The sequence below is a fragment of the Camelina sativa genome, chromosome 20 (assembly GCF_030686135.1).
Source record: "Camelina sativa cultivar CO46 ecotype springtype chromosome 20, ASM3068613v1".
NCBI classification, from domain to species: Eukaryota; Viridiplantae; Streptophyta; class Magnoliopsida; order Brassicales; family Brassicaceae; genus Camelina; species Camelina sativa.
In genome coordinates this window covers 17604850-17627879 of record NC_141899.1, presented here as the reverse complement: position 1 = coordinate 17627879, position 23030 = coordinate 17604850, and the positions used below count along the sequence as shown (strand labels likewise).

Genomic DNA, 23030 nt, shown 5'->3' with positions numbered 1-23030 from the left:
TTATTTGTTTTGGAAAGAATTTTTTTTGTTGGTATCTTAGTAAAGTAGTCTTCAAATACTAACATCCTAATTTTTTTCATTTTACTATATATATGCATTGACAATGTGACATGATTTGAAATTTCAAATGAAGGTTACAACACTCATAAGCTTGAGACAAACACCAATTTCACTTAAGTATCTCTAACTCGTGTGGCCAAAGTTTCTTTGTAGATAATTATGAACTTATATCATAGATAACTAAAGTCACTACACTACAAATAAAATGGTTAATTGCATCAATTAATTTGCATCAAAAATTTATATGATACTAATTTGAATTACTTATTTATAACTGATACAAAAGTTATAATTTAACATCAGTTGCAATAACAAATGATGAACTTCCATTACAAGTAAAAAAAAAAGTATTTTACTTAATAATTCTTGTTTGTTTTTTTTTTAACTTTCACATTTATATATCATTCTTTTCTACATTTTTATTAGGATTTTGGGATGATGGTAGATATCTTATCAAGGAGTCACTCACACAAAACTTTAGTAAAATTATCACACAACTAAAAGGTGTCAATATTAAGTTTAAACTTTTGTGCATACTTAGATATGCCAATTTAGTTTGAGTGTTCTGGTTGTTGTATTTGAACTTCAATAGTGAATTTTAATATAATGTATTTAGTTTACATTGATAAGATTAAATTTTGTTTTCAAATGCAGTTACATTTGTAGGGCTTTTGTTTTTGGAAAAATACTAGAGTATACCTATAACATGCATCAAATAGATGATTCATTGCTCAACACAAGGTTTTGGATATAAATGATTTTGTTGAAAAGATGAAACTGAAACAAGGTGATGATGACGCTAAGAAGTTGAAAACAGAAGATATGGCTGTTGGTTCTTTGAGGAAAGCAATGGACCATATATTTTTCAAGGGAATCTAAAAAATGATGGAAAGAAGAAGGTAAACATCTATTGACATATATTCTTAATTTATATATATATATATATATATATATATGTTTGTTCGATTGTTTTACATACCAATGTTAATAAGTTTAAACATAATTATCATGTTTTATATATATATTTTGTAGAGTGAGATGATAAAGCGTATTCTATTAAAGGTAGGTTTATTGAAGTATAAATTGTAACTGGTGAGGATATTGTAGGTATAACAATTGATATAGATGAAGGTCTTAGGAAACTTAAGGGGGTAAGTTAAGGAATTAACTTAGATTCCAAAAATACAATATTATATTTAGCAACTAACTAAACCTTCAATTTATGCCAAACATTTTCAGGAAATTTACATTGTACCCAAGCCACAACCTGGAGGCCATGCCCTTACCATTGTAGGGTATGGGATGACGAAAGAGGAAGAATGATTTTTTGTTGTGCAAAACACATGGAGGTAGAGGTGCTTGAACGGGTGTTTTCTCGGCTAGCGGGTTGGAAGAGTTGAACGTTGAGTCACCTTGAGTTATAATCCCTTTGTTTCATAATATAGGATGTTTAGAGGTTTTTTTGCTTGTGATGTCTTTTTATTACGGTAAGATATGAGTTGCATTTTTCTATACTATAACAATAACTGATTAGTTTGACTTCTATAGTTTTGATTATATGTATTTCCGAGTAGTATATGCTAATTGCATCTTAGTATCATATATTTTTAGGCATCTTAGTATCAAAGTAGAATTGCCCATCTTAAAGAACAGAAAACATTATCTTCCTCATGTATTTACGATTATTCTCCTTTCTATTCTTTAGTACATTAGGAGGTGTCAGTAGCCTTTGTGCAAAACGTACACCTTCTCTATCAATAATAATCGACACATTACTTTACCAAAGTAGGAATAAATAATACAATCGCCTCCTCTTGTCTTTTTCGCTATGTCAACTTCTGAAACACATCCAAACTGAGTGTGTGTGTGATAGGAGGAGAGAGTCATACTGCCCTGACGTCAAGAATGAATCCATTGGCGAAGCTTGTAAAGTCTTGGCAAATTTGACTTATGAAATCGTGTGTGAAGATCTTTCCAAATAAGAAGCTGTCTTGATGTAGAGTATGCTTGTGTAGATCTTCGGAGTAACACTATTTAGCAACCAAGATTTAACCATGCTATTACACCTAGACCAGATCTTGAAATACGGATCATCCTCATCAGGTTTAACAATAGAGCCATCTATAAAACCAAGTTTGTTCTTAGCCTCTATACTCGTAGTCATAGCCACAATCCAAGTTCCATAATTAGTTCCGTCTAACAACGTAGCAGTTAAAACTAATCCTGGATGATGTGCGCTATGGAGATGGTAAGGACTATGAACATTATCAGGTGAATCTGATACCTCGAAGTGATGTGGAGAACGTTTGGAGAACATCGCTCGAGTTTGATTGATACTCTGAACATCAGAGTCACGACGAGCTTGAATCGAAGCATATGGTAGCTCATGAGACCTCGGCGATGTAGCTTAAGGCGGATCCGGAGTAACAAATTTGTACTTTGATTTGCAATTTCTTTTCCCCATTGCTAAAAATCATGAGAAAATAGAGCAAATAAAGAAGAAGATGAGAATTGAAGCTTTAAGAACAAATGTTAAGCTGGATTTGTAAGAGAAATGAAGAAGAAACACACAAAAATTCCTGGAGTTGGAGAAATTTTCTCGAAAATGAGATGAGAAATTGTCACGGTTGTTGATGGGGATCAAGTTGTTCAGGTCCCTAATGAGATTCTTGAAGGTACCTGTGACAACCCGTCCCGTGGATCCCACTAGCCTCACTGCTAGCCCGCTAGCCTCACTGCTAGCCGCCCAAACGGACCCCAAGCTGGCCCTGCAGGGCATCGATCCTAACCCATCACTGTGGAAATCCACATCCACCAGTAGGTTATTGGTGCGCCAGGCGTTCCTCGAACCCTGGTCCCCACCCTTTAACAACCTTCCCACGATCTCAATTACAATCCCCGATGGTTCCAACTCGCGTCTGAGAAAACGTGACTCACGAAACTGCCAATAACTCATCGAGTTTAAATCTAAAACTACTTCTGTAAAAAGGAGAATGACGATGAAAGACTTGGGAATAAACCTACCAAATTTCATTACCTTTGAGAACGATTTGATATGTCGAAACTGTTTCCTCCCAAACCCTAACGATTCTGCTCTTTCTCCTTTAATCTCCTTCACACCACAATAGGCTCTCTCCTCTCTCTCTATCTCTGCAAACGGCGACCAGACACCCTAAAACCCTTAATTTGTCGCTTCTCCACTTATATACTCGGTTTAGTTAACTAAACCAAACCAAAATCGCGAATTAAAACAAACCCGACGAACCCAGAAATAGTGGTGTCGATCGATGCCACAAGGGTGTCGATCGACACTCCTACGAAAACCGCATAATCCGGTTCACGGATGTTACAGTACCTCTCCTCTGTGGGAAGATCTGATTATTGGCCGTTTTCCATCTAACGCTCCTCATATCGCTAAGGTTCATGTCATCGTGAACAAAATCTGGCCTTTTGGGAATAAAACTGTTAAGATTGACGCTTATGAGGTCAGCTCTAATGTCATTAAATTCTGAATCCGAGACAGCTCAATGCGATCTAGGGTTCTACGGCGTGGCATGTGGAACATTGCTAACATGCCTATGTTAGTATCTAAGTGGTCTCTGATTCTTGAAGATGCTCAACCTGAGATCAAAACGATGCCAATGTGGATCACGTTGAAGAATGTGCCCCATTCAATGTTTTCTTGGGAAGGAATTAGCTTCCTTTCTAGTCCAGTTGGCGAGCCGAAGAGGTTGCACCCTGAAACAGAGTTATGTAAGAGTTTTGAGAAGGCGAGAGTTTTTGTGGAAGTGGATCTCTCTAAAGACCTGCCGAAATCCTTTTGTTTTAAGTCTGCTCGAGGAGTTGATGTTGTTGTGGAATATTCCTATCCCTGGTTGCCACCGAAATGCAGTATCTGCACTAAGTGGGGTCATGCAGAGGACCACTGTTCGGCCACAAAACCGGTTCTGGAAAGATCAGACGTTCTGTTAAAAAGTGTTGTGAAAGATACTCCAAAGGATTTAACGGTAGTTCAACAAGTTCCCTCCCAAACCGTATCTACTCTACCTCCTTTAGGCTTGGTAGTATCATCTGGCTCCTCTGACAAGGGTGTGGCTGCAATTAGTGGAACTGCCTCGAACTTAGGGGTGACTGGTACCCTCTCGGGTGCATCCTGGCAGGAGGTTTCTCCAACAAAGAACACCAAAGCTCGAGCTCACTCTCCAGCAGGATCGAAGGATACTCTTGTTTTGCTTTCTCGGTTATCTGTTTTGGCAGTTAATGAGGAAGTGGCTGCTAGAGAGGGAGAAATTGTGCAGGCTGCGGTTAATACTGATAGTGATCAAAACTCTCAATTGGCAGAGCAGGGAACTCGCCCCTCTCTTCTGTGAAACTCTAAAACGATGCATAAGATTCTCCCTAACTCTGGTGCTCAGAACACAAAACCTGGTGTTTCGAGTAAGAAGGGTTCCTCCCGCAGAAATTAAATGTCGAGTTTCTTTTAGAATGTCCGTGGTCTAAATAAATGTTCCAAACATTCCATTATACGTAGTTGGATAAATAACAGTTCTATGCAGTCTGGGTGTCTTCTGGAGACAAAGGTCAAGGAAAGAAGAGCATCATCGTCTATTGTTTCTTCTATTTTTCGTGGTTGGTCATCCTTAGCTAACTACAGTTCGCATCGGTTAGGATGCATTTGGGTGGTCTGGAGGGAGAATGTGCGTCTAACCCCTGTATTTACGAGTGGTCAAATGATCACATGTTCGGTCTTGTTACCAGGCCAAGAAGAGGAGTTCTTTTGCTCATTCATTTATGCTTTTAACACGGTAGAAGAACGTCGGGAGATGGGAAGATATTTGCAGTCATCATGACTCTCCCCTATTTCATAATCGACCCTGGTTACTTTGTGGTGATTTTAATGAAATACTCGACGGTAGTGAGCACTCCAATTTCGATAGCACACATCTTAATTACCAGGGTATGAGGGAGTTTCAGGACGTGATACGACACTGCTCGTTAACGGATCTTGGCTACCATGTCCCCTGATTCACTTGGTGTAATAAGCGGGATAACGGTTTGGTTTGTAAGAAGCTGGATCGGGTTCTTGTTAATGATGCTTGGTGTCGTGTTTTTCCTCGCTCCTATAGTGTTTTTGAAGCGGGAGGTTGCTCGGATCACTCTCGTTGCTAGATCAACTTTAAAGCGCCTACATTGGGAGGTCGGAGGCCTTTCAAGTTTGTTAATGTGCTCACTATGTTGCCTCAGTTCTCCTCTGTTGTGGTGGATCACTGGGATAGTACTACGCCTCTTTTTCCCTCTACTTCAGCTTTACATCGCCTATCCAAAAAGCTAAAAGGACTTAAGCCTGCTCTGCGTCTCCTTGGGAAGGAACGATTAGGTAATCTATCTACTCGCACCCGTGAGGCTCACGAGACACTATGCCAGAAACAAATGGATACACTTACTCATCCATCTCCTCAGGCGATTGCTGATGAGACACAAGCTTATACTCGATGGAAGCATCTCTCTGAGTTGGAGGAAGGTTATTTGAAGCAGAAATCAAAGCTTCACTGGTTTACTGTTGGAGATATGAATAATTCATATTTTCACAGAGCAGTGCAACAACGACAACAAATTAATACCATTTGTGAGCTTTTAAATCAATCTAGGGAGGTTTTGAGGGATCCAGCTGATATCAAGGATGAGGCGGAGCGCTTCTTTAAGGAGTTTCTTGGTCACACACCAGATGATTTTGTTGGCATGACCATTGAGGCGTTGGCTGAGTTAATGCAATTTTGTTGTTCTTCTGCTGATCAGGACATGCTTACGAAGGTGGTGACAGAGGATGAAATCACAAAGGTGTTATTCACTATGCCTAATAATAAATCACTTGGTCCCGACGGCTTCACAAGTGAATTCTTTAAAGCCTCCTGGTCTATTGTTGGTAAAGATTTTGTTGCTGCAGTCCAATCTTTCTTCCTCAAAGGCTTTCTCCCACGCGGTTTGAATACAACGATATTGGCCCTGATACCAAAGAAACAGGATGCAGGAGAGATGAAGGACTACCGACCTATTTCCTGTTGCAATGTTTTATATAAGGTGATTTCTAAGATACTAGCAAACCGACTCAAAAGCTTGCTTCCACGTTTGATTGCACAGAATCAATCTGCCTTTGTTAAGGAGCGATTGTTGATGGAAAATATTCTTCTAGCGACTGAACTAGTTAAAGATTATCACAAAGAATCTGTCTCGCCTAGATGCTCCATAAAGATTGATATATCTAAGGCTTTTGATTCAGTTCAATGGGATTTCTTGTTGAACACACTTGCAGCTTTGAACTTTCCAGCACAGTTTATTCACTGGATCAAGCTATGCATCACAACGGCAACATTCTCGGTACAAGTAAATGGTGAATTAGCTGGTTTCTTTAATAGTTCTCGAGGATTGAGACAGGGATGTGCGCTCTCTCCGTACTTGTTCGTCATTTGCATGAATGTCCTATCCCACATGATTGATAAAGCAGTTGCGGATCATCATATTGGCTACCATCCCAAATGCCAAGCCATTGGTTTAACGCATCTCTGCTTCGCTGACGATCTTATGATCTTTGTTGATGGGGAAAGAAAGTCTGTTGAAGGTGTTATTGATCTTTTTTGTGCTTTTGCCACCAGGTCTAGTTTGCGGATCAGCCTTGAGAAGTCCACGTTATATCTTGCTGTTGTATCTAACGAGACTTGTGCGGAGCTTGCAACTACCTTTCCGTTTGTGCTAGGACAACTTCCGGTTCGTTACTTGGGCTTACCTCTACTTACTAAACAAATGACAACATCTGATTATTGTCCATTGCTGGAGAGGATCAGATCACAGATGAGTTCTTGGACGACACGGGCCCTCTCATATGCTGGTCGTTTAGCACTCATCAATTCGGTCATTGTTAGTATTTCTAATTTTTGGATCTCTGCGTATCGCCTTCCATCTGGCTGCATCAAAGAGATTGAGAAGATGTGTGCGGCTTTCTTATGGTCTGGACCTGATCTAAATACGCATAAGGCAAAAATTGCTTGGATGGATGTGTGTAAGCCGAAGCAGGAAGGTGGTTTGGGGGTAAAGTCTCTTTTCGAATCTAATAAGGTTAGCTGTCTGAAGCTAAGCTGGCGGATAGTATCACATCAACCTTCATTGTGGGTCTCTTGGATATGGCAGTACCTAATAAAAACAAGCTCCTTGTGGTCCATTCGTGAGCAGTCTGTTGCAGGGTCTTGGATGTGGAAGAAGCTTTTAAAATACCGGGATGTAGCACAGCCATTACATAGAGTGGATGTCCAAAATGGTGTCCTCACATCTTTTTGGTATGACTCTTGGTCACCAATGGGTCGCCTCATTGATGTTACAGGGCCTCGAGGTGTTATAGATTTGGGAATCCCACTTCAAGCAACGGTCGGTGAGGTTTTGCAAACGCATAGGGTCAGGAGGCATCGCACCAACTGCCTTAATGTGATTGAGACAGAAATTCAAGTTCTTCAGAACCGTATAGATTCAGGGACAGCGGACATTCCTCTTTGGCGGTCTTCTGGTGACAAATAAAGAAAACGTTTTTCAACAAAACGCACATGGCAGAACATACGACGGCCAAACATGAGAGTGGCTTGGTATAAGGGAGTATGGTTCCCCTACTCTACCCCAAAGTACTCTTTTATGATGTGGCTTGCGTTACACAATCGTCTATCCACAGGTGACAGAATTAAAAAATGGAACTCGGGACAACAGGTGACCTGCAGTCTCTGCAACAATGCAGAGGAATCCAGGAATCATCTTTTTTTCTCGTGTTCATTCACAGGAGGAATCTGGAGGAACCTCGCTCAACCACTCCTAGCTAAGAAATACTCTGCTGACTGGAACCAACTGATTGCACTGCTCACAAGTCCGGCTCTTCAGCACCTCCACCTCTTCCTGTTTCACTACCTGTTCCAAACTGCTATGTACCATCTGTGGCGAGAATGGAATGCTCGTCGCCATGGTGACCCCTCCAAATTGCAAGCCCTTCTCATCAAGCACATTGACAAGAATATCCGCAATCGTCTCAGTTCGATAGCATTACTGGGGGACCAACGCTATGTTGATGGCCTTCAGCTATGGTGCTCCACTCACCCTCCTCATCGAAGATAACTTTTACTAGTTCTCCAATTTTTTCAGTGTTTATAATTCAAATCTCAAACTACACTCAAATATACTGAAGCATTCATTGTACAAAAAGGTTTTTTGGTTGAATAATATTTTACATTCAATTCAAAAAAAAAAAAAAAGTTAGGTAGGATCACCATGCTCTGATACCATTTTACTAAATGACTTAATTAATCTCATTCTCTCATGAATTAGTTAAAGTGTACATGGTGTGGTTTATATACAGACTCTGACTTGGATAAACCAGTACAAAAGCATTAAAATCGGTTTATGCTATACCAGTATACAATACTGAAAAGAACAAAGAAGCTATGATACAGAGACATCACAATAAAAATCAATCGTGCCTTCGAAAACATAGCAGAGAAGAAGGTATGAGTGTTTTCGAAGGTATGGTTAATTTCAAGAAATCAAGTGATGCTAGTCATGGAGCTTCCGTAAACGCTCGGCGGCCGGGAGCTAGTCCTCTCCGATTATCGCGTAGCGAAATTATACATGTACCCGTGTCCGTGTGTGGATGAAAAAGCTAAAAAAACGTGAATGAGAATCTTAAGCTCCTCTATCCTTTGGACTTTTTTGTCAACTTATTCGTTCAAGTCGTACCAACTTTTATAAGTATACCCTAGTTGTATGGGGTATAATATAATAATGGTTGGTCTTGAGTGTATCATTGTTATTTCTCAATTTTCATATTATGAGAAACAACAAAATGGTCATGGAAAATAAACTCGTGATTGACAACAACAAAAAAAAAAGGAAAATAAACTCGTAAAACTATTTAAAAAAAACAAAACAAAAGAAACATAGATTTCGTCTAAATATTCATTAAAATAAAATATCCGAGCTTTTTGACTTCTGAAAGTCCATAAACGCTTTCTATAATTAGCAAGAACACTTGACTCCGGGAAATGCTAAACACCGTTGCTTCCGGAACACGTAACACCGCTCACTGCTTTCTGTTTCCTTTTTTGGTTTCTTACGCTATTTCTCTTCTACCACCCATGGACAAATCTCTCAATCTTCTACCCCTTTTTCTTCTCTCCAATTCTTCTTTCTCAGGTTTCCTTTGATTTTTCTCCTTATTTTCTAAAACTCTTGTCTATTGTTTAAATTTCAGATTAGTTCTACTGTTTTTGAAGAGTACTATTTGAGATCCCTGCAAATAAAAATGGGATATATGGACTTGGCGTTATCGTATTCGAATCAAATGCGGGTTGTTGAAGCTCCTGCAAGCGGAGGCGGTCTCAGGTTAAGTTTGCTTTGATTCTTTGTGTTTCAATTCAAACTTATCTCTTCTGGCAGCTAGCGACATGATTTTATATTTGTTTTCTTTCGAAGTTTTAAAGCTTGTGGTTAATCAGTTTGGCCTTTCTTTTGTTTGAATCGAGGTTACTTGAATGAAAAGCCATGTAGAACTCTGTTTCTGGTTTGGAGATACATGTTTTTTTTTTACATTTGTGACGCTTTACTTAACATGAGTTTTTTTAACTGCAGTCAGAATGGAAAATTCAGCTATGGATATGCAAGCTCAGCTGGGAAGAGATCATCTATGGAAGACTTTTTTGAGACGAGGATCGACGGTATAGATGGCGAAATCGTTGGCCTATTTGGAGTCTTTGATGGTATTCTTGTCCCCTCTTCTCAATAAAAACTTATCTGTTTCTGCAGTACTTTTCTTATGTTAAAGATTAGGTTTAACTTCTCTTAATGTTCTTGCAGGCCATGGTGGAGCCAGAGCAGCTGAGTATGTGAAGCGTCATCTTTTCAGCAATCTTATTACTCATCCTAAGTTCATTTCTGATACCAAATCTGCAATAGGTTTACTTCCAAGTTCTTTTGGTGATATGACTTATTATTGTCTCTGATCCCTCTACCCTAAATTTACTTTGTGTTTTGTTTGTCCAGCGGATGCTTATACTCATACAGACTCTGAACTTCTCAAGTCAGAAAATAGTCAAACTAGAGATGCTGGTTCAACTGCCTCCACTGCTATTCTTGTTGGTGATCGTTTACTTGTTGCAAATGTTGGTGATTCCAGAGCTGTTATATGTCGAGGTGGAACTGGTATAAAATGATTACTCTATATACCTCTCTTTGATATCTCATCATGTGGATGTTTTTTCTCTCTTGAATGGAATGATTCATGTGTTCTTTGTAGCTTTTGCTGTGTCAAGAGACCATAAACCTGACCAAAGTGATGAGCGTGAACGGATTGAGAATGCTGGTGGTTTTGTGATGTGGGCAGGTAACAAGAAACTGTTAGCATTATTTTCGGCATTTATGCGCATTGTCCTAATATCTCTTTATCGAATAGGGACTTGGAGAGTTGGAGGAGTCCTTGCAGTTTCTCGCGCTTTTGGTGATAGACTGCTAAAACAGTATGTTGTTGCTGATCCAGAGATTCAGGTATATAAATAAAAACTTCACTTGCATATGAACTCTATCTACCACATACATCTACTTGTGTTTGATTAAGGTTATGTCTTCAACTTCAGGAAGAGAAGATTGATGATTCTCTTGAGTTTCTGATCCTTGCCAGTGATGGACTTTGGGATGTTTTCTCCAATGAGGTTTGTGAATTTGAGTTCTTAGGACGAACATAACTGTTCCGATGAGTTTCACATCAGTCTTAATGACTGAGATCTCTATGGTGTTTTTGTAGGAAGCAGTTGCAGTGGTGAAAGAGGTTGAAGATCCGGAAGAGTCGTCCAAGAAACTTGTGGGCGAAGCAATAAAGAGAGGAAGTGCAGACAATATTACATGTGTAGTTGTACGTTTCTTGGAGAGCAAGACTGCTAACAACAATGGATCCAGCTCATCCGAGGAAGCAAATCAAGGGGAAGAAGTAGCAAATGACTCATACCACAAGAACTCAGCCAAAGAAACCAATCAAGACCATAACACAGTACACAAGGAAATGGACCGCAACGCTGATAGTGAAAGCCTGAACCAGAAGCCAATTGCAGCTAAAAGCAATGAAAACTCGAACCAAAAGCCGATTGTAGCCAGAAGCAACGAAAGCTCGAACCAAAAGCCTATTGCAGCTAGTAGCAATGAAAATTCGAACCAAAAACTGAATGCAGCTAGTAGCAATGAAAGCCTGAAACAAAAGCCGACCGCAGCTAGAAGCAACGACAGCTTGAACCAAAAGCCAACCGCGTTTACAGAAGCAGAACGCAGCGTTTCTTCGGAACAGAGTGGTTTAGCCGGGGAAAAGAATCAAATGCCAATTGCAATCCGTAGTGACTCAGAGGATAAGAGCTCAGTCAAAGTACCAAACCAAGGGAAGATCACAGTAGATAATGACTTGGACCTTAGCATTGCAAAGAAGCCGATCACAGCAACACACACCACTTCCTTAGAACAGAGCGGATCAACCGACGAAAAGAATCGAACAGAGTGGTTCCGCAAGCAAGGCAAGTAGTACTGTTCCCTCTATCTCTTACTAAAACACACACCAACTTCAGAATCATCCTGTGGATATATAATTGTCTCTGTCTTCATTTACTTTGAACTATAGTGTCGTTGATTTATAAGTTATCTTTTCTTTGCCATTCCTTTTTTTTTATTTTTTGAGGTCTTAAGTTCTTAACTTCAATAATGTAATTGTTCATTTTGCCATGTACTAAACTTGTATATTATAACAACTTGGTTGGTTCTAAATGCACAATCACATACACAAACATATTCAAAATCACATGATATATACAAAAACAAGTTACATACTGTATAAACACCACCCACTCAATTCTCCTCCTCTCTCCCACAACAAACTAAAAAGTACTCATCAACAACAACAACAAAAAAAAAAAACAACTCGTTTAAAATAAACGTTCGTTAATTAGAAACCTTATTACTAAAACAAACATTAACCATCTCTTTCTCCTTCTCTCTCAATATCTAAAATGTAGGTACAAGTCCAAACCCACTAAAGATACCTCCATGGGCAACCACATCGTTGCTCTCACTCGTATCCGTCCGCTTCGCAAACCTCCCCTTGATCCTCGGTCTCATTTCCGCATAAGCTTTCCGTGAAGCATACCTTATGGTCTTCTCAAACTTCCTGTTCTTCCTCTTCTCTCTGTACCTCATCACCCTCGCCTCTCTCTCAGCTGACGTCAACGGAACAGCCCTCTGGCTCCCCGGATCAGCTCCACTGGTTGCAGAACCACCGTAAGGATACGAAACATCAGCCACGGATCCACCATCTGGTACCACTCCCACTTCCATCGACGATGATGAGACCTGCAATAACAACCATAAGTATCAAAAACAACTCTTTGACTTTGCCTACATACATACTTAGCCTATGCTATGCATGTTCCGGTTAAATTAACAATAGAGACAAACATTATTTGATTAAGATATAATTGGATACTTAAAGACAGGATAATTACAGATTAATTAATTAACACATGTTACTCACGTATAACCCTAAATTTTAGTCACCCAATCATTAGCTCCAAATAAATTAATAATTTAGCAGTCATAAAAAGTCGTAACCCTAAAGATCTAACCAATTTTTTTTGTTTTTTTTTTTTATTATTATTATTAAACTAATCAGAACGATTAAAGAATAATTATTTAAATTAAGCATAGAAGCTTACACTGTGACTGATGCAATTGTAACCACCACTATAAGCAAAGCCTTTAGATCCTCCGGTGAAATCCAATTCAAAGCAATTCTCATTCACAGTCGAAACCCTAACCGTACGATTCTCCACCGGAACAACACCATCGGTGCCGGAGCTGTTCTGCTCCAACGATTCCACCTTCGGATCAACACTCCCGTAATCCAGATCCAGATACGGATCCGGATCCGAGAACAGATACTGCTGACCCGTGTTCATCTCCGGACTATCACCCGGAACCTCCTTAGCAGCAACCGTCGTAGTAGTAGTAGTAGTAGTCTTCGGATTCGGAAGCAACAGCCACGAAGCAGCTTCTTCCTCCTCTTCTTCACGGCTAGCGTTACCACCTAGATCGGAGAAGTAACAGTCGTCGAGGAAATTAACGGCGGTGTGTTTGACGGAACCGTCGCTAGAGACGGAATCGTAGAACGGCGTGACGGGAACGCGCTCGTGACGGCGAGCTAACGGATTAGCAGAGTGTATGTCACGGTCGCACGTGACGCAAAGCGCGGCCGCGTCCGCTTTGCACGTGACGTGAGCTGGTGCTTGCTCGCAGACTTCGCACATCCAGACGCGCGCGTGACGAGACGCGAGTTTGTTAGCCGCGTGGACTTTGGAATCGCAGCTTAGGCATAGAAACGCTGCGTCTGGTCGGCAGTATAAAGCCGCCGTCGCCGATTTGCACGAATCACAGAGCTTAGACGCCATTTCTCTCTCTCTTTTAAACTTCTCTCTCTCTCTAAGCTATCTCTCTCTCTCTCTCTCTCTATGTGTTTCAGTGAGTCTCTCTCTCTCTCTCTTTTGTGGTTGGTGTTACTATGGCTTCACATGAGCGTGTCTATGATGAGTCTATCCATGTGGGATCCAGGGGTATCCATCTAGATCGAATCAGAATTTGACACGTGGTGAAATCTTAGCCAAACAACGTAACTTATTTTGAGAGTGAAAAATTATATACTTGGCAATATAGTTCTGACTAATTTGCATAAAATGACTATTGTTACTATGGTTTTATTTGGTTTGATGCTAACACTTGTATTCATGATTCTGGATCGTAGACATATGGCAACAGGTGTTTTATATTAGTGAATAATGCGTAGCAAAATTTGTCAGAAAAGGTTTGTTCATACTCATATACAGTACAAAATACAAAAAAATTGAAAGAAGAAGAAGAAAAAAAGTTGAATAGTTTGTAAAGAAGTGTGTTATGGGGGTAGATGATGAGTTTTTTTAGGACCACGAGAATTTCAAGCAAAAACATAAATGTGGAGACGAAAGTAAATGGCCGGTGGGTAGGTCGGTCACTAGTGGGCTTAATGGGCCTTTTAGGGACCATGGGTTTTAGTTCTATAAAGCCCTTTTCTGTAATACTGGTGATTTATTTTTTAGTTAAAGATCAAAAAATTAAAAAAGGATTCGAACTCATCATTAAATAGGATTCGAAAAAAATTAAAAAGGATTAAAAATTAAAAATTTATTTTTGGGTCATTAAAAATGTGGAGATCTCTGTGTTGATTTATAATGAGCGTTGCATTAAATATGATGGTTGCAGGCTTGTTAGCAGAGTCGTATCGCCGCGTCAGAGGTCAGGTGGTTGCAGCAAATAGACCACAGTCATTACAACTGTTCCATAGTCAAACATAACTCTTCGAAACCTATCCAACTCCGTCTACGTACTGACACATGTCCATATTATGGCGTCATCGTCTCTCTTTTCTCAAAGTGCCTTTTCTCCGCCAACCGATAAAAGCATGCTGACGGCAAAAACCATGGGAGTCGAGTCATCATGAATTAATACTTCTGAGTTTACGAGCAAAACGATAAAAGTGAAAAAAAAACAATAGTACTACTAAATAAATTGATCGTTTCGTACTTGCTCTTGTACTATTCTTAAACACATGACTTCAAAATCAACTTTTTTTACAAAATTGATTTAGTTTAGAACGATAACCAATTTGTTATGTAGCGCAAATTAACTTTGAAAGCTTATTTTACAAAAATTGACACATGGACATGGTAAAACTATAAACGCAACGCATGTGTGGTCCGTGTGGATATGATTACTTATGCAGGTGTACTTTTCAAAACATTTTCTGGTATCATATAAAATAACATTTCCTTTTTATAAAACACTTGTAAAATTATGTATTTTATTCCCAAAATATACACTTCAAACCAACATTACATGTATTTACTGCTTTACTATCACGAAACATTTTAGTTTTTTTTTTTCTTTGTTAATTCAGGTCATCTTTATTAATTTTTGTGGCCAATAAGAATCAACTATTTTTTTTAGTTTTTTTACCACTAAAACGTCTTAATATTCAATAGCTTCGCTCGAAGAGTGTAATGATCAATCGATGGCCTCGACCAAAAATTTGCTCCTCTAACTTAAGAGTGATATCCACACTTGGCAACGAAAATGTTGTTAAACTTCTTAGTTTTTGCAAATAAACTATAGAATTTGGTCTTATCAGATCAGGTGCATGCATATAAATACCCTTGAAACTAAGTTGAAAATGTTAATGACTAAACCAGACCAGATGATAGCTTGAATTAACCTTATAGCAAAATACTTTCATATACCAACAAAAATACAGAGAAACAAACCCCTTACTACTCTAGTAAAGATTTACAATTTCAAGGTCGATAAAAACAGAGGAAAAAACTAGATTCCCCATCAAACAAAAAGAACCGACGAAAACAAAGGACGGAAAAAAAAACCAAAATGAAAAAAGAACACTTTCTTGAGAACAGAGCTCAGTGGTCTTCTTCTGTTACTGTATATTCCCCATTTCGCCCTTCTTTCTTCATCGCATTTACACAGTCCACGCAAATCTTGGCGGCGACCGGAGTAGCCAAGAAAGTAGGGTTGTTCTGTCCAGCCATGATCACAAGAATCTTCTCTTCGAAAACCTTAGCCACCACTTTCTCACCGGACTCGGTCTGTTTCTCCCCTTCGTCCGTTTGGCGAGAGAACTTCCAGTAAGAGCAAGCGAGCAACAAGAGAGCAAAAGCGATGAGTCCAAGCATGGCGGCTAAACCACCGAATAGGTAAGGAACTGGTGTACGCCACGGAGGACGTGTTTGAGACGCCACCATTGTCGACATCTTCGCATCTATGTTTCCTCTTATGTTTGGAAATTGCCTCATTTTTTTTTTTTTTGATCTTCTTGGAATTGTTGAAAGGATAAAGAAGATGAAGAAGAAGCGTGACAATTTTGTGAAGCTACTGTATTCTTTTCTTTTGGTTTGTTATTAAATTGTGAAGCTTGGAGTGGTTTTACAGTTTATTTATAGTAGTACTGACAGAGTAAGATACAGAGCGAGATGTAAATAATTCACAAATGTCGTTTTTTTTTTTTTTTTTTTTTAATTATAAAATGAATTTGAAGGTAAGTGGGTCACGGAATCTCCATGATACGTTACATTGCTTTGATCATGCACCAGGCTCGAAGATATTTTATTAACGTTTTTTTTCTTCTAGATATACACTTTAGTTATATGAAAAAAAAAAAAAGATTATCAAATTCTTTAGTTCCATACTCTCTTCGGGTCAGAAATTATATACTTTGAACTCATGAATTGTCAAGATATTTCATTTTAAATGATTCAAGATCGAAATATTTTAAAAGTGTCTTAGTTGTACAAATGACACTAGAATTTAATTAGGTATTTGAAATTCCCGCTAAATAACACTAGATTTTTTTAAAAATATCAAGCATGATTTACAAGATTCAGTTAAGTTAGTAGTATATTTAAAGTATTTTTCTTCGAAATATGATATATAAACATTTTTTATAGTTAAAAAAAAAAATTAATTGAAATGATGTCGTTTGTCCAAAAAAATAAAAATTGAAATGATGTTATGCTTTGAGTTCATTAGAAAATCTGGTGAATGGGCTATTCGACGGTTACACTCATCATAAAGAGATTAGTCGGGTACTCGGATGAGAAAAGTTCTGATCAATTTTTTATTTTTTTTGGAAAAAACTATTTACTGAGTTACGGTGGATTAAGGTTGGAATTCGATAAAATTGTATCATGGTCATATCATAACCCTAAATTTATGACAAAACTCATGATACATTAAGATAATAAGCTTAATTCTCAGACGCCACATCTTCTATAGATTTTAACAGTGCAACAAAAATACTAAAACCTCTGGCCTTTTTGTGGTTTATAGTCTTATAATTTTGTCGACATATCAAATACTCCTTCTGTATCAGAATACTTGATGTTCTAGAATTTTTTCTTGTATCAGAATATTTGATTTTTTAAAGTATTTAATGCATTCTTATTTTCAAAATCAACTAATTATTTAATGATTTTGTTTTTACTATAAATAAACTATTAAATCAATCAATTTGTTCTAAGCATAAAAAAAGTACACGGTTATATACATCATTTATTGTTTTGGGTTAATCATTTGTAGTGTTTGGATGACATTAATTATATTCTTAATCATAGTGAAAATCTTAAAACATCAAGTATTCTGAATTTCTGATACACAGAGGGAGTACATTATTTGGGGATAGACAAGAAAAAACATAATTATTTGATTATTTGGATTATGGAATATAAAGCGGGCCAATCTGTGTGTTTTATTCGGGCCCATGAATTTCACATGGCCATTTGTTATTACGCTAAATCAGGGGTATATGTGAATTTTTAAAGGTGCTATTTTTTTTTTTTTTTGTTAAAAGATAATAAAGGTGCTATTTGGATAATGATTTTACCCCCTAACAGTAAAATTTATATTTGTCTTTTTAATATTCCACAACAAAAATCCACAGAGATTCTTTTTTTTTTCCCATAGTTGGATGGGAATATTTCGTTTTTGGTTAATCATTGGTCAACTCCCTAAATATTTAGATTAATGTGTACATATTTATATAATTAGCCTAGATCTCCTGTACTATGACTATCTTTAAATGGATAAACTATATATTAAACCATAGGAATGGACAGAAATGACTTAATAATTACAATAGTGGGAACAAAAGCTAAATATGGATTCGATATTAATATTATTCTTGGATTATGTCATTTTTCATTACACATATTTTGAAGTAATATTTTCATTCATCCATTATGCGTTGTAATATCCGAAAATTGAGAATTTTCGCTTTAATATAATTTTCTTAACTTCTGAATACTTCGAAAGTTACTTGTCAACAACCCCGTTACGGTCTACATCATCGTCATGCTGATCCCATTTTAAACATCGGCTACTTGTTTTTAACTCTTTTTTCTCTTTGCTCAAGATTTGATTTTAACCCTCGTAAGGTATTATTTTATATGCTGAACTGATAATTACCCTAATTAATATACATATTCAATTAAAGATTAATCATATATTAATATAGCCACATATACATCATTTAGATGCATACATAGTCATTTTCTACTACAATACAAATAACAAATGTTATAGATGCATAAGCATTATCACTTCCATTCAAACCCGCATGATATATGTTGTTTAAGAAAATCATGAAAAAACTAGATTACGACAAGTTTAATTGATCAAGTTAAGTTCAGTTTTACTTTTAAGCTAAGCACATGTTAAAGCAGTATTTGAATTGTGCGACAATACATGGAATGGGATTATGGGAATATTTTGATGGAGTTGGAGGAGACATGACAACTTGAAAGAGAATTGTGGATGGATTGTCAACTTGCATGCGGATCTTTTTCCCTTGATATTTTTATTAGGCAGCAAGTAAAGTAAAAACATGCACTTTCGAAACCTTGGACCCATTTAAACATGTTCATGCATATCTATATGCACATTGGCATATATACGTAAATGTCTAACGTACGTACAGCAATGCTGCATTGACAATGCATATATACTATATATATATATATATATATATATAAATCTTTCTTTTTCTTCTCACAAGAAAAGTTTGTAAATATTTATGTTTAATTATTTCATCTGTAAACCCACCATTGGCATATTTACCATTGAAAATGTATGCATACTATATATATATATATATATATATATATATATATATCTTTTTTTTTTTGTTAAAAAGGCATTTAATTAAACTTAAGAAAAACAAACAAGATTTTACAGGGTCACAGCCCAATTAAATTGAAAAGATACAGAAGCCCAGCTGGGTAGAGATAGTAAAAAAAAAAGTAAAACCTAGTTAGAAGAGAACCACAACTTAAACCAGTAGTTGTAATTGAACCAAGAAAACGGTTGAGCTCGCAAACCACCCCAAACCAACTTCAGTTATTACCACCCCATGTCTGATCGGTGAAAAGTTTGATTTCTCAGATCACATCAGAATTAGGTTTTTGGCGATTAAGATATCATCCGCGCAGAGTTAGCGAACCAATGATGGAGAAGATCAAGAGAGAGCGACAGGTTCGTATCACGAAAGCTTGAGGCTCTGTTCCAGACGATGTTGTCAATATGGTGAAGTAGGAGATCAGAGGATTTGTAGTTGTTTCGATGAAGCCGATGGTTTCTCTCCGTCCATAGCGTGTAGATTGTAGCTTGCCAGGCCAGAAGGAGGAATTTCTTTAAGACCCGAGGCCCCCTGAATGATAAGAGACTCTAAAGCATCACATACCACGATCTGGAGGGGGTGAATAAACACCATCCCGCGACATTACGCCACACCAACCAGCTAAACGAGCAGTCAAAGAAAAGATGGTCCCGACTCTCCGGTTCGGTGGCACATAGTAGGCAACATGAATCGACCTGCAAGCCCCAGTTCAACATTCTATCACGAGTAGGGCATCTATTTAACACAAACAACCAAGTGAGGAACTTATGCTTTGGGATTTCTCCAGAGATCGACACAATACTATACCAAGGTACAGTCGGTAACTTCTCCTTAAAAGCAGAACAAATGTTTCCGGTTGTATGAGAATCTTTATGATGATTATCGATCCACCAGCAGTAAGAATCTGATTGTTGCAGTAGGGTAATACTTGAGAGTTCAATATGCACATTAACCAGTGTATCTGACCTTGCAGGTGGTAGCCTCCAAGCCCCACGTCTCCATAAGTCAGCAAGTCGAGTTCCACGAGGGATGCCTATTTGATAGAGTCCGACGCCTGAAAGATAAGTTTCCATTCTTCCTAGTTTACTCCAATGATCTGTCCAGAATTGACAATTTGTTCCATCTCCCACTTTCACCATTATCCATGGATAAACTGAATCTCTGATCTTTAGAAGCTTGTTTGTTAACCATGAATATTTACTGTTAGGCTTAAGAGTCCAGAATTTGCTGAGGTTATCCGACAGGACAGCTGCTCTAAACCAAGTGACCCAAACCGATCCTGACCTAAAGAATAGAAGCCAGATGAGCTTCGCCATACAGGCTTTGTTCCAGGTAAACAAATCTCGAATTCCCAGCCCTCCTTCACAATTCTCTGCTGTGACTATTGTCCATGCGACTCTTGCTGAGTGGTGACCCTCTGTGGTGCCTTTCCAAAGGAAGGCACTTGACAGTGAGTTTAATATCCTAATGCACTTCTGTGGCAGGACAAATCCAGAACACCAGAAGTTAGAAATGCCAGCAATGACCGAATTTAGCATTTGGAGCCGGCCAGCAAAGGAGAGAGTCTTAGTAGACCAAGCATTAAAGCGACTCTTTACCTTTTGTAGCAACGGAGCACAAACTAATAAGGTGAGTTTCTTAGTGCATAGAGGTAATCCTAGATATCTAATTGGCAGTTGTCCGTGACTAATGCTAGAGATTGTATGGATGTGATCTATCTCAGATTGGGAGAGGCCTGAAGTAAAGAAACTAGTCTTTGGCAAACTAATAGCTAGACCAGAGACTGCTTCAAACTCTCTTAAGACCTGAAGAACATTTTGCACTGAAGAGGCGGATCCATCAGTAAAGATCAACAAGTCATCAGCAAAGCACATGTGGGTTAGTTTTTGTTTTTCACATTTGTGGTGATATTTGATCTTACCCTCTTCCGCTGCTTTGTCCAAACAGGCTGAAAGACAATTCATGGCAAGGACAAAAAGATAAGGGGATAAAGGATCACCTTGCCGCAGGCCTCTGGCACCTTTAAAATACCCGTGTACAGTCCCATTAAACCCAACAGAGAAAGAAGGCGTGCAAATACAGGCTCTAAGCCACCTAAGGTATAATTCTGGGACTTCAATACCTCTAAGGCAGCTAAATATAAACTCCCAATGAACAGTGTCAAAAGATTTTGCAATATCCACCTTGATAGTAATTCGCTTTGCACCATTCTCCTTGTGATACCCATACTAATTCAGCAGCTAATAAAGTGTTTTCAACTAACAACTATCTTTGAATAATTGCAGTTTGGTTTGGCTGCACAAGATCAGGGAGAGCAGGCTTTAGTCTCGCCACAAGTAACTTTGACACTACCCTTTAGAAGGTGTTTAGACAGGATATGGGCCTAAAATCCAAGATCATTGAGGCGCATGAGGCTTTGGGAACTAGAGCAAGAATAGTGGCATTGACCGCTGATGGGAGAAAAGCCGTGTGAAAGAACTGGAGGATACTCGAGGTGACCTCTGGACAAATAATACCTCAAGAAGCCTTGTAAAACGCTGAGGTAAAGTCATCCGGTCCTGGAGCTTTGTTAGCATTGAGTTTAAAAAACACAGTTTTTATTTCCTCCACTCCTGGTATTCTGACCATTGATTGTTTCAGTTCAGGCGGACAATGATAGCTCAAAATACTCTGAAACAAATTCATCGAAGCGCTAAGTGGCTGCAGGAATGCCGGATTTAGCAAAGACCGGAAGTGATTGACAGCTAAGGTGCTCATCTCAAGAGGATCATCAATGACAGCTCCTGAGACAGAGGTAAAGGATCTAATTGCATTAAAAGCATTCCGCATTTGCATAATCTGATGGAAGTAGGCGGTGTTTAGATCTCCCTCTTTTAGCCAGTTAATTCGGGATTTCTGTCTGAAATAAGCTTCCTCTATTTTCCTGAAAAAATCCCATTTTGATAGAATGTCTTGTTCTTGTTGGAACATAGCAGGGGTGGGATTCACCAAAGCTTGGACCTGCACAGATTGAAGCAATAGGTTAGTCTCTCTCACTCGTTTTTGAATATCCGAGAAATTCTCACGCGAAAGTGTTTTTAAGTCACTCTTTAAAGTTTGCTGCTTAGCACTCAAAGTTGACAAACATGTTTCCTGAGAATGCAGAATTCCGGCCAAGTTCCAAGTAGTATCAACCGTGTGGAGAAAATCAGGGTGTTTGGTTAGAAAGTTGAAGAATTTGAAAGGCTTTGTACCGGCTGAAGGAAGGGGGGGGGGCATAAAGGTTTAAAAAGGCATGGAGAATGATCAGAGATTTCAGGGGCTAAGAAAGAGACAACACTATTGGGGTAAATAGTAAGCCAATGATTGTTTGCTAATACTCTGTCTAGCTTCTTTGCAATGGGATTAGAAACACTTTTGTTGGACCAGGTGAACATGGATCCTTGAAAGCGCAAATCAAATAACTCCAGTTGTAACATGCAGTCCCTTAGCTCCAGCATACGAGAAGTTAACCGATTGACATCAGGACTAGAGTGCTCTGTGGGGTGAATAATTTGGTCAAAGTCACCACACAAAATCCAAGGATTAGAGTCAAGCATCAGTCTCTGATGAAGCCCCAAGAGTTCACACCAAAGGTCAGTTCGCTCTTCACCAGTGTTAGGCGCATATAAAACTGTAAAGAAACATCTATGACCACCCTGAATGGCGATTTTGCAGGTGAGCAGGTTTTTGGATTGGTGAATGACTGTAACTGCAGCCGGTGCTTTCCAAATGACAACAATTCTACCACTGTCATCAGAGTTGTGGTTTGAGGCGTAGTGCCAACCAGGACAGGTAAGACTCATAACACGGTTCAAGTTAGGTTCTCTTATATGGGTTTCAAGAATAGCACCAAAAATTGGCTTATGAAAATTTAGCCAAGACACAAAAGGCCGATGCTTATCCGGATCATTAAGACCTCGAATATTCCAACAGACAGGTTGTATATACATGGGAAAGAAAAAAAAAGGTTTAGGAACTAGTAGAAGCATCCTCCTGAATAGGAAAATGCTTCTCAGAGATAGAAGGTGGGGAGTCTAAAACCATTTCAGTAGGTGGAGAGGTGACAAAATTTTTAGAGTGGGGGTCAGTTTTTTTAGTGGACGATGGTACTGGGGTTGAATCAGGTGCA

At 38.5% G+C, this 23030-nt stretch overlaps 4 protein-coding genes and 1 pseudogene across 4 annotated transcripts; 2 read left to right on the top strand and 3 right to left on the bottom strand.

The window, feature by feature from the left end:
• Positions 1 to 831: 831 nt before the first annotated feature.
• Positions 832 to 8205, top strand: LOC147919081 (uncharacterized; annotated as a pseudogene).
• A 1012-nt stretch (positions 8206 to 9217) lies between these two features.
• On the top strand, positions 9218 to 11934 carry LOC104770966 (putative protein phosphatase 2C 71). The gene is made up of 8 exons (XM_010495439.3): positions 9218 to 9468; positions 9715 to 9842; positions 9940 to 10038; positions 10126 to 10284; positions 10379 to 10465; positions 10535 to 10626; positions 10716 to 10790; positions 10883 to 11934. Exons 1-8 carry the CDS (start codon positions 9389 to 9391, stop codon positions 11642 to 11644), a joined length of 1482 nt encoding a protein of 493 aa, XP_010493741.2. The 5' UTR covers positions 9218 to 9388; the 3' UTR covers positions 11645 to 11934.
• Positions 11908 to 14043, bottom strand: LOC104770967 (zinc finger protein CONSTANS-LIKE 4). Its single transcript, XM_010495440.3, has 2 exons — positions 12828 to 14043; positions 11908 to 12465 (listed from the first exon to the last, which is right to left on the bottom strand). The coding sequence occupies exons 1-2, from the start codon at positions 13557 to 13559 to the stop codon at positions 12121 to 12123; spliced, it is 1077 nt and encodes a 358-aa protein (XP_010493742.1). The 5' UTR covers positions 13560 to 14043; the 3' UTR covers positions 11908 to 12120.
• Positions 14044 to 15398: 1355 nt separating this feature from the next.
• On the bottom strand, positions 15399 to 16128 carry LOC104770965 (protein GLUTAMINE DUMPER 5-like). The gene has a single exon (XM_010495438.2). It carries the CDS (start codon positions 16002 to 16004, stop codon positions 15612 to 15614), a length of 393 nt encoding a protein of 130 aa, XP_010493740.1. The 5' UTR covers positions 16005 to 16128; the 3' UTR covers positions 15399 to 15611.
• Positions 16129 to 19300: 3172 nt separating this feature from the next.
• LOC147919080 (uncharacterized) lies at positions 19301 to 22851 on the bottom strand. The gene is made up of 5 exons (XM_087503835.1): positions 22240 to 22851; positions 21506 to 22012; positions 19688 to 21108; positions 19488 to 19575; positions 19301 to 19411 (listed from the first exon to the last, which is right to left on the bottom strand). Exons 1-5 carry the CDS (start codon positions 22849 to 22851, stop codon positions 19301 to 19303), a joined length of 2739 nt encoding a protein of 912 aa, XP_087359961.1.
• Positions 22852 to 23030: the final 179 nt, after the last annotated feature.

Bases quoted from the DNA above. Each gene is read 5' to 3' on its own strand.
- LOC104770966 (XM_010495439.3), top strand. From the start codon at position 9,389: ATGGGATATATGGACTTGGCGTTATCGTATTCGAATCAAATGCGGGTT. The intron at 10,039-10,125 runs GTTTACTTCCAA...TTGTTTGTCCAG, and splicing joins TGATACCAAATCTGCAATAG to CGGATGCTTATACTCATACA. The intron at 10,627-10,715 runs GTATATAAATAA...CTTCAACTTCAG, and splicing joins TTGCTGATCCAGAGATTCAG to GAAGAGAAGATTGATGATTC.
- LOC104770967 (XM_010495440.3), bottom strand. From the start codon at position 13,559: ATGGCGTCTAAGCTCTGTGATTCGTGCAAATCGGCGACGGCGGCTTTA. The intron at 12,466-12,827 runs GTAAGCTTCTAT...TTGTTATTGCAG, and splicing joins ACAATTGCATCAGTCACAGT to GTCTCATCATCGTCGATGGA.
- LOC104770965 (XM_010495438.2), bottom strand. From the start codon at position 16,004: ATGAGGCAATTTCCAAACATAAGAGGAAACATAGATGCGAAGATGTCG.
- LOC147919080 (XM_087503835.1), bottom strand. From the start codon at position 22,851: ATGTATATACAACCTGTCTGTTGGAATATTCGAGGTCTTAATGATCCG. The intron at 22,013-22,239 runs GTATTAGCAAAC...CTGCATTCTCAG, and splicing joins TTGCAAAGAAGCTAGACAGA to GAAACATGTTTGTCAACTTT. The intron at 21,109-21,505 runs GTCAGAATACCA...CTGCTGAATTAG, and splicing joins CTGAACTGAAACAATCAATG to TATGGGTATCACAAGGAGAA.